This window comes from Anser brachyrhynchus (genome assembly GCF_964034855.1).
Source record: "Anser brachyrhynchus genome assembly, chromosome: 31".
NCBI classification, from domain to species: Eukaryota; Metazoa; Chordata; class Aves; order Anseriformes; family Anatidae; genus Anser; species Anser brachyrhynchus.
Genome location: NC_137724.1, coordinates 51,312 through 60,374, shown reverse-complemented (window position 1 = coordinate 60,374; position 9,063 = coordinate 51,312). Strand labels below are relative to the sequence as shown.

Below are 9,063 nucleotides of genomic sequence, written 5' to 3'. Positions count from 1 at the left end.
ATCCCTTGAGAGGCACACTGCACTGGAGGATGGGAAGCAGGTGAGTTGGCGATCTCCCTGTCCTTTTCTTAACTCATGAGGTGTTGTTTTTTGATGCTGTTGTTATTAGCTTTGTTGTTGTTGTTGGTTGGTTGGTTAGGTTTGTTTTCTGTTGTTGTTGTTCTGTTTCTTTTTTACTGTATTTTCTCTGTCTGTCCTGAGGAGCAGAGTGAGAGAGAAGCATGGTGGTGCTTAGTTACCTACCAGTGCTAAACGGCCACCACTCCATACAACAGCCTGTGCAATGGGGGTACTCAGTGCGGGGCTGCAAAAACACCTGTGAAGCCAGGAGTGCTGGGCCCCTGCGGAAGAAAGCAGTGCCCATCACAGAGTGGGGAAGAGGACCTAGGGATACGGGCTGTCTGTCCGCACTCCTCTCCTGCCCCCTCTCCAAATGGGGGCTGGTTTTCACACAGTGCTCCACAGGCCTCTGCAGCAGCCTGCTTCCATCGGTCCCTCCCAAACAGAGGTGCACCAAGGTCTGGCACCAGCTGCTCCTCATCTCTATCTCTTCCAGGTGGATGCTCAAGGAAATCCTCCACTGGGGAGAGGTCCCAGGCTACCAGGCCTCCAGTCCTTCCCTCAAGCTTAGCACTGGTGCTGCCAGAGAAGACCCAGGTGTCTGGGTGCTAGCAGATGAAGGTGGACCTGGACCACACACACACACAAGACACACAGAGCAGAGTTTTGCTGGAGGGCTTTATTGATCATTAGAGGAAAATGGTCCAGGGCTCCCACGGCATCAGGTCGGTGCATCCAGGGCTGATCATCTCCTCATGCCACTGGAGGGGGTGAGGACAGGGGGGTCCACATCATGTCTTCTCCTGAAAGACACAGCCCAAAATATGACCCCCCAAAGTCCACTGGGACAAGAGAGAAGCTTTGTCCCTATGGGATTTCTCTCAAAGGACCGAGGGAATGAGAAGTGTTGGGAGCAGGCAGCCCCTACACAGCAGGACCTGGGTCCCCCGGCTATGCTTACAGCACCTGCAGACCCTCTCCCATATCTGCGGTGTCCCTGGGCTGCCTGTATGGCACCCAGAGTCCTGCCTGTCCCTTACAGAGACCCTCCTGGTCTGTATAGATCTGTGGAGCACAAGGGAAAGTTTGGGGATGGCATTTCCCAGGTCCCTCCCGAGCAGGTCGTGGGCAGTCCCTTTAACCCACACCCAGACCCGGACCCTGACACCCAATTCCCCAAGGACTCCGGGTTCTGACAGGGTCACCTGGCAGCCCCTGTGGGGCTCCTACTCACCTAGGCATGGAGCTCTGCAGCCAGGCGTCTCTTGCGCAAGGCCTTTTCGATCGTGTTCAAGGCAGGCTGGGGAGAAAGGGAGTGTTAGGGCCAAACTGGGTTGTACTGGTAGGCAGGGGAAGGCAAGGAGGGCTCTAGGGAAAGGGACCTCCAGGGAAAATTCTGGCGGTGCTTGAGCGAGTATTGCGGGGCCGTGGCGTATACTGGGACACATTGGGGCGCACTGGAGCGCCTCGGGCAAGGCAAGGGAAGGCCTGCGGCCTGCAGAACTCGGGGTGCCTCCCAGAGCCCCCTTCTCCTGCACATTGTCCACCTGCAGCAGGAGGGAGCCCACGAGAGACCTGGTAGGTCACAGGGATGTCCCCACATGCCATGAGGAATGAGAAGGGACAGCACAACGCTCCGCTTGCCCAGCCTGGCCAACCCCAGGGTCACCCCGCTACTCACTGACACGGCAACATCTTCATTTGCTGTCAGATCAACATCTGCCGCGTCCTAGGGAAGAAAAGCCATGAGGCGGTCGTGAATGGAGCTCGGTGGGGGTGGGGTGGGGTTGGGTTGTGGGGTTGGGTAGTCCCAGGTTTTTGCTGTCCACCCCTCCCCTTGGCTTGGTGCGGGTGCTCCCCATAGCCTCACTGCTCCTAAGGCTTCTCTGGGATGTCTGTCCATGCAGGGACACCAGTGTTGGGGATGGGGGACAAGGAGAGTGTGGGGAATTTGGGTACCCAAAGGGAGGGGGTTAGAGACTTTGCCAGCCCCTTGCTTGGCAAAGGGAGAAGCAAAGCAAGGAGGTTTGAGGCTCACCACTGCGGGTTTCTTTTGCAAGAGAGTTGACAGCTGTCAGCTGGGGGAGGTATCCCAGCCCAGTCTGGCCAGAGAGCTCTGGAAGGTCACCTCTTTGGGGTCCTATTGCCCAGAGTGAGACCTGAGGGGCCACGTGAGCACTTACCACCTGGTCCAAGGCCACCACAGATGATTCTGGGGGCTGAAGAGCCACCCGTACCTGGAGGGAGAGGAGCAAGAGAAGGTATGAAAGAGACCCGGGCACCCAGGCACGGACCCACATTGCGCTGAGGCCCCAGTGTGCAAAGAGGGCAAAGTACGCCTGGCCTTGCTGCAGCCCACCCCCACCTCCAGCCTTCAGCCTGTGCCCGTGATGGGGGGCTCACCTGCGCATCTGCCGGGTGGCACAGGACGGCGATGAGCAGGGCCACACTGAGCACAGCGACCTTCATCTTCCTCTGTGGTCTGGTGAGTCTTGAGTGAAGCAGGAGAAGGTGAGGGGCAAGATTTATTCCTGCCAGGGCTCCTCCTGTCTCCCCGAAGAGCCTCCGGGGCAAAGCTGGGTTTGGCAGGGACACCAGTCCTGGCAACGAGCCCAGCCCTGGCACAGACTGACCCCCGTCCCGGCACTCAGCCAGCCACCTTCCCTGGCACCAGGCCAGCTTCCTGCGTGGGGCAGCTCCATGGGGCAGCTCCATCCAGGCATCAGGGGGTGAGGGGCAGTGCCTCACCTCCTACCGGTCGGTCTGCCTGTGCCCCCCACCTGCCTCTGCCTCATTTCTGCCTGTCCAGTCAAACCCCCAGGGCTCCCCATGCGCCAGTATCTTGCCTCAGAGCGGGGCTCTCCAAGCACCGTTGTCCCTGGCACTTTTCCAGGCCCTTGGAGAAAGAGGAGACTGGACTCAGTGCAGTTCTTGGGCTGGCAGGAACTGTGGGAACTGGGGACACTGGAAGGTGGTGGTGGGGTTTAGAGGCATGATCAACGGCACTCTTGGGGAACTGGGAAACAGAGGGCGCTGGCAGTAGGGGCACTGAGCAGCACTGAAAATGAGGCGTTCTGGTGGTGGGTGGGCAGCAGGAGACGGCAGTCCAGCCTTGCAAAGTTTTCTGCAGGCCCTAAACTGATCCCACTCTCCGGGCACTCTTGCCCTCCGCAGCGTGGAGACCAGAGAGGAATAACCCCTGCCCTGGCCCACAGGCTGCTGCTGCCTGGGGCCACGGTTCCCACGCGGACACCTGGGTCCTTCCCTGCAGAGCTGCCCCTGGACAGTGGGTGACAGTGCCTCCAGCCCCAGCAAGGCCCCAGCCCCAGCCCCGTCTGGGAATCAGCCAATGGTCCCCAAAGTCCCTTGGCCCCAGGCAGTGTCCCTTCAGTGCCCTCACCCCAGGCACAGGTCACTGCTGTCCCCAGGCAGGATGTGGCCGTTCAGAGGGGACCCGATGAAGCAGGCTCTTGTTCCTGGGCAGCCGCTCAAAGCTAATTTCAGGGGAACAAAGCTCCCCTGGCCTCAGGAGACATGTTTGCCCCTGAAGCATCTCTGATAAGCCCTGTTTGCCCAGGGCTGATGGGACAAGGAGCCCATTCAGGGATCCTGGCACCTGGTGCGAGGGCCCAATCAGGTGGGGGAGCTGGGTGGGTCAAGTGGCCTGGATGCCTGCGTGCCTTCGCTGCCCGTTGGGATTTGTCTGCTCATCGGGCATGGCCTCCTTTCTCCTTCCCCCGCCTGCCTTGGGAAAGCAGCCAAACCAAAGGTTGATGTCAATTCAAGTCTATTTGCATGTATTGCAATCTTCCCACAAAAAGAATCTACCTACACAGCATTAGAACCTTTCAATGTGTTTTTCAAACATTGGTAGTGCTGATTTTTAACTGCAACAATCCAGACAGTCTCTTTAGGGCAACAAGCCAGGGCAAAACTCCGCAGTCTTCCACACAGCCTGTGGCAACCTGGGTTTGGGGAGAGCTGCTGTCCACATCCCCTAATAGAAGGAGATGAGAAGGAAACTGAGAGCACCCTTGTAGGCTTAGGAAATCTAGGACCATTTTCAGTTCAGGACAATGATCTCTTCTCCCTCTAGTTCATCTTGAAAAGTGACCACTGAGGCACGCCAGATTTCCTGCTCCAATCCCACTCACCTCTTCTCCCCCTGACAGCTAGGCCACGGTGTCCCAGCAGGTGAGAGGGCAAAGGCTGCTGCTCCCAAAGAATTTCCCGCCCAGGGCACAGCCCTCTCAATGCTCCCTTCCCCACAGCTTGCAGGGTTACAGCCACCACCAAGGTTTTCTTCCTAGTTGTCTTCTCTGGCTGATTCGCTCTGTGTACCGTGCGCGTGTCTGGTACAGCTGGCAAAAAGCTGCTGCACAGCCACAGCTACTGGGTTACTCACATCCCAGCACTCCATGGGCATCACTGACCCATGGCAGAGTGCCTCTGTGCTCTGCTGGAAGGTGCCAACCTGTTTGCCACTAGTTAGGTTAACTGAAAAAAGAAGTAACTTCATGTAACATCTAGGAAATCCAATATCTGCTTGGAGCAACATGAACATTGAATGCAGTGAACTGACGGCCTGTACCAGGGTCCTCTGAGTCTCCCTAGGACTGTCCTCTTGTGTAGGCTCTGCCTTCTGTCAGTGCTGGAGGAAGCCCAGGCATTGGTGGATGAGCACCTGGCATGCTCAGTTGGCAAATATATTGGCACCTAAGAGATAAAATATGGACTTTGAGGAATGAGCAGGATGACCCAGGTTTTGGAGACGTCTAAAGGATTATTAACTGAGGAAATGCTAATCTGGAAGACCATTATGTTGAGATTCCTGGGGGCTTGGGGGTGGGGCACGGGGAATTAATTATTTAAGCAATCGGCTAGGGGATTGTACAAGCATGTAAATATATTGATAAGGGTTTGCATACAGAGTGGAATGGAAAAATCCTTTGTTGTATCAGCTCTGGGAAAAGACCTGGTACTCAGACTTGGGCCATTCTAAAATAAATATCTCGTCCTACTGAGCATATTGGCTCATTGAACACAGGGTAATGAATACGAACTTTTTATTGGACAACAGAATGACAGGACCTTTAAATTACTTCCTAAAGGAAACCTCTTTTCCAGAGCATGAGTGATAAGTATTCTGCATACACTCACATTGGTGAAGTCATCTGTGGGTTCTGTACACTGACAGTCCTGAGTTTTGAATCTCTTGGAGGGGTACCACCCGCATGTACACAGCTCTTGGATTAGGGTTCTGAGTTCCAAAAAAAGCCATGTCTCCATGGGGTCCCCAGGGCCATGGGTACAACTAATAATAATTTTGGTGCAATTGAATAGGGGACTATCTGGTGAAGTCAGTCATGTATACTTTAACGGATATATTTTCTATTTTATCCAGAGCTGTTTAAGTGACCAAGCCCATTCATGAGACCTGTTTCCCCTTCAGACTTTGTGGCCAGCATGTGCATCAGGAATTTGAATACACCACTTGATATCCCATTTATAACTATACTCATATTGAAAGGGGTCTCGAGTCTTCAGTAAAGTCACCATTTAAACTCCAAGGATACTCCAAACAGATGTGTGCCTCAACTCCGCTTTTCACAGTTACAATGCTGCCATTATATATTCCATATTCATTCAGAACTGTTGCATTTCAGGTCAGATTCCATAATTTGGGGACTGGTATTAAGACCATCTTAATTCCCTCACCAGCTGATGTGGGAAGAGCTGTGCATGCCCCTTGGTTGCAATAGTTCCATACTCACTTAAGTCCTTGTATTAAGTCCCATGCAAGGTTTGGAGATTTATTTCCTTTTCCCCTGCCAAGGAGGGCAAGGAGACAGGCCTCCGAAAACATCCTTCACTGTTACAGTATACAAAATTATACATATAATATAATCATAAAGGCTTCTGCAACTGCCTACAAGATACACAAGGTAAGAACAAAGCAGGTTTACCAACTTATGTTAGCCAAACTCAATTAAACGAGACAGGATTTTACATCCACAGTCTGTGAATATAAACATCTCTTGCACCATTTTTTCCCATGTAAAGATCAAGAACAGGTAACAATGCAAACAATAATCCATGCAACAAAGAAAAGCCTTTCACCAAACTTTCCAGGTTGGAAGTGGGTAACCCATCCATGACTTCTCAGGGCGATGCTTTTGGCTCATAGTATATATCTTTTACTACTGGGAGGTCATGTCATCCTCCACAGGGAGCAGAGTCATAGTGTATTAGCTTCCCATTTCTCTCGATCCTTCTAATATCCAACTTGGATTTTGTTTCCCCAAACCAGTGAATCCCATGTGACTTCCATAATTAATTAATTCTAGCACTAGTTCCCCCAAAGTGGTATGGAGGGTCCTTCGAAACAGGGAAGAAACCTAATTCTGAGACCCTATGTAAAAGTCAGATTTGGTGATTGCTGGAGGGGAGGGGAGATGAGATGAGATGAGATGAGATGAGATTGAGGTGAGGTGAGGTGAGGTGAGGTGAGGTGAGGTGAGGTGAGGTGAGGTGAGGTGAGGTGAGGTGAGGTGAGGTGAGGCGAGCTGAGGTGAAGTGAGGTGAGTTGAAGTGTGTTCAGCTTAGGTGAGATAAGGTGAGGTGATGTTTGTTAAGGTAAGGTGAGGTGATGTTAAGGTGAGATGAGGTGATGTTAGGTGACTTGAGATGAGGTTAGGTGAGGTAAGGTGAGGTAATTTGAGGTGACATGAGGTGAGGTAAAATAAGGTAAGGTGAGGTGAAGAGAGTTGAGGTGATTCCAGGCTATGTAAGATGAGGTGCGCTGAGGTGAGATGAGACGATATGTGGTGAGGTGAGCACCTTAGCTCATCTGTCCTCACCTCACCAGAATTCTCACCTCACCATCTTTACTCACCTCACCTCGGCTCAGCTCACCACATCACACCACACCTCACTTCACATCAGCTCACCACAAATTATCTCATCTCATCTGACCTCAACTCACATCTCCTCATCTCATCTCAATACACCTAACCTCACCTCATCTCACTTCTCCTCACCTCACCACAACCTATCTCATTTCATTTTCTCTCTTCTCACCTCCATTCACCTCATCTAATTTCACATCATCTTATCTTACTTCACCTCCTCTCGGCTCATGTCATCTCATCTCTTTTCATCTCACCTCATATCACCTTAGCTCGCCTCAGGTTACCTCAACTCATCTCACCTTACCTAACATCACCTCACCTGTAATCACGTCACCTCATGTAAGTTTAGCTCATCTCAACTCACCTCACTCTAACTCACCCCACCTTACCTAACTTCTACTCATCTCACCTTACCTAATATGACCTCACCTCTAATCACCTCACCTCACATAACCTCACCTCAGCTCAACTCACCTCACCTTACCTAACATCACCTCATCTCATCTCAACCTAACCTAACTGCAGTTTAACCCAACTCACCTCACCTCAACGCCCTTCACCTTAAGTAAACTCATGTCACCTCCCTCTTCTAATCTCATTTCACATCACCTTCCTTACCTCACTTCTCCTCACCTAACCTCACCTCATCTCATAGAATAATAGGATCATAGAATATCCCAAGTTGGAAGGGACCCATAAGGATCATCAAGTCAAAATCCTGGCACCACACAGGTCTGTCCAAAAGTTTAGACCATGTGACTAAGTGCACAGTCCAATCGCTTCTTAAATTCAGATGGGCTTGGTGCAGTGACTACGTCCCTGGGAAGCCTGTTCCAGTGTGCAACCACACTCTTGGTGAAGAACCTCTTCCTGATGTCCAGGCTAAACTTCCCCTGTCTCAGCTTATCACTGTTCCCACAGGTCCTGTTATTGGTGGCCTGCAGGGGGTCACCGGGGCGGGTCCACTGGGGCACCCGGGGGCCCACTGGGAGTCACCGTGGTGGGTCTTCTGTGGTGTCCGTGGACCCGCTGGCAGTCACCGGCGTGGGTCCTCCGGGGTGCCCGTGGTCCCGACGGGAGTCAGTGGGGTGGGTCCTCGGGGGTGCCCGGGGTCCCGCCGGGAGTCACTGGCATGGGTCCTCCGGGGTGGCCGTGGACCCACTGGGAGTCACGGGGACAGGTCCTCGGGGGTGTCCGGGGTCCCGCTGGGAGTCACCAGTGTGGGTCCTCGGGGGTGCCCTGTGTCCCGTCGGAAGTCAACTGGGTGCATCCCCAGGTGCCCGTGGACCCACTGGGAGTCACCGGGGTGGGTGCTCCGTGTGGTGTATGAAGCATGTTTGTTCATTATTTCCCATGGCTATATTAAGAAGGAACAAAGGGAGTCGCCAGGTGGCTGTAAGGACCTTGAGGCTCCCTGCCTGTTGCTGTCTCGGACGGAGAGTTGAGAGAACTTTGTGTAAATACTGTAACTGCAAAATTGATAACCCACTGTCCTATCTGAAGACAAAACAGCATGACCGGTTAAGGAGGGAAAAACACCACATACCAAGCGGAGGAAGACTACGGCCTTCATCCGTGCGACCACCAGAGCACCAGAGGGACCGGAGACGACCCCCTAGCAACAGTCGACGCAGCCGCAGGTGCAGGAAGGGGGGCTACGTAACCCCGGAAGAACTCGGTGATATAAGGGACTGTGAAAAGGGGGGGGGGGGGGGGGGGCGCCGTTTAGAGGAGCATGGACTCCCCAGCCACCCAGTGCTGTTTTGCTTGTTGATTGCTTACTCAATAAACTAATTCTTTCTGGCTAAAGGAGTAATTTATAACAAATTTGGTGCCGTGACTCGGATAGAGGTACGTCGATCGGGAAGCCTATCGAGGGGGGCGCCCCGCTGATTTCGGCGGCCTTCGCCAGGACTATTCCCGTTCGGGCCCTCTACCGATGAACCCTAAATTTCGGGCAGCAAGCAAATAAAGCCGGCAAACCCCTAGGTAATCTTTGTGCACGAAGGCCGAACGAAGACCCACGGGGTGGGTAAGTATAGGCCGGTGTTCCGTTCGGTTGTGGTTGGTGTTCCCGGAGCGCGTCTGTGTG

At 53.2% G+C, this 9,063-nt stretch overlaps 1 protein-coding gene across 2 annotated transcripts; it reads right to left on the bottom strand.

Moving 5' to 3' along the window:
- Positions 1–724: 724 nt before the first annotated feature.
- Positions 725–8,610, bottom strand: LOC308184376 (uncharacterized protein). Of its 2 annotated transcripts, XM_080571434.1 has the most exons (6): positions 8,518–8,610; positions 2,464–2,551; positions 2,244–2,297; positions 1,742–1,789; positions 1,295–1,360; positions 725–863 (listed from the first exon to the last, which is right to left on the bottom strand). In XM_080571434.1, exons 2-5 carry the CDS (start codon positions 2,527–2,529, stop codon positions 1,295–1,297), a joined length of 234 nt encoding a protein of 77 aa, XP_080427560.1. In that variant the 5' UTR covers positions 2,530–2,551; positions 8,518–8,610; the 3' UTR covers positions 725–863. The 2 variants fall into 2 exon arrangements, with proteins under 2 accessions (XP_080427560.1, XP_080427559.1); XM_080571433.1 differs by lacking the exon at positions 8,518–8,610 and having other exon boundaries at positions 2,464–4,613.
- Between the last annotated feature and the right edge of the window lie 453 nt (positions 8,611–9,063).

Bases quoted from the DNA above. Each gene is read 5' to 3' on its own strand.
- LOC308184376 (XM_080571433.1), bottom strand. From the start codon at position 2,775: ATGGAGCTGCCCCATGGAGCTGCCCCACGCAGGAAGCTGGCCTGGTGC. The intron at 1,790-2,243 runs GTAAGTGCTCAC...TTTCTTCCCTAG, and splicing joins TGGTGGCCTTGGACCAGGTG to GACGCGGCAGATGTTGATCT. The intron at 1,361-1,741 runs GTGAGTAGCGGG...CTTTCTCCCCAG, and splicing joins ATGAAGATGTTGCCGTGTCA to CCTGCCTTGAACACGATCGA.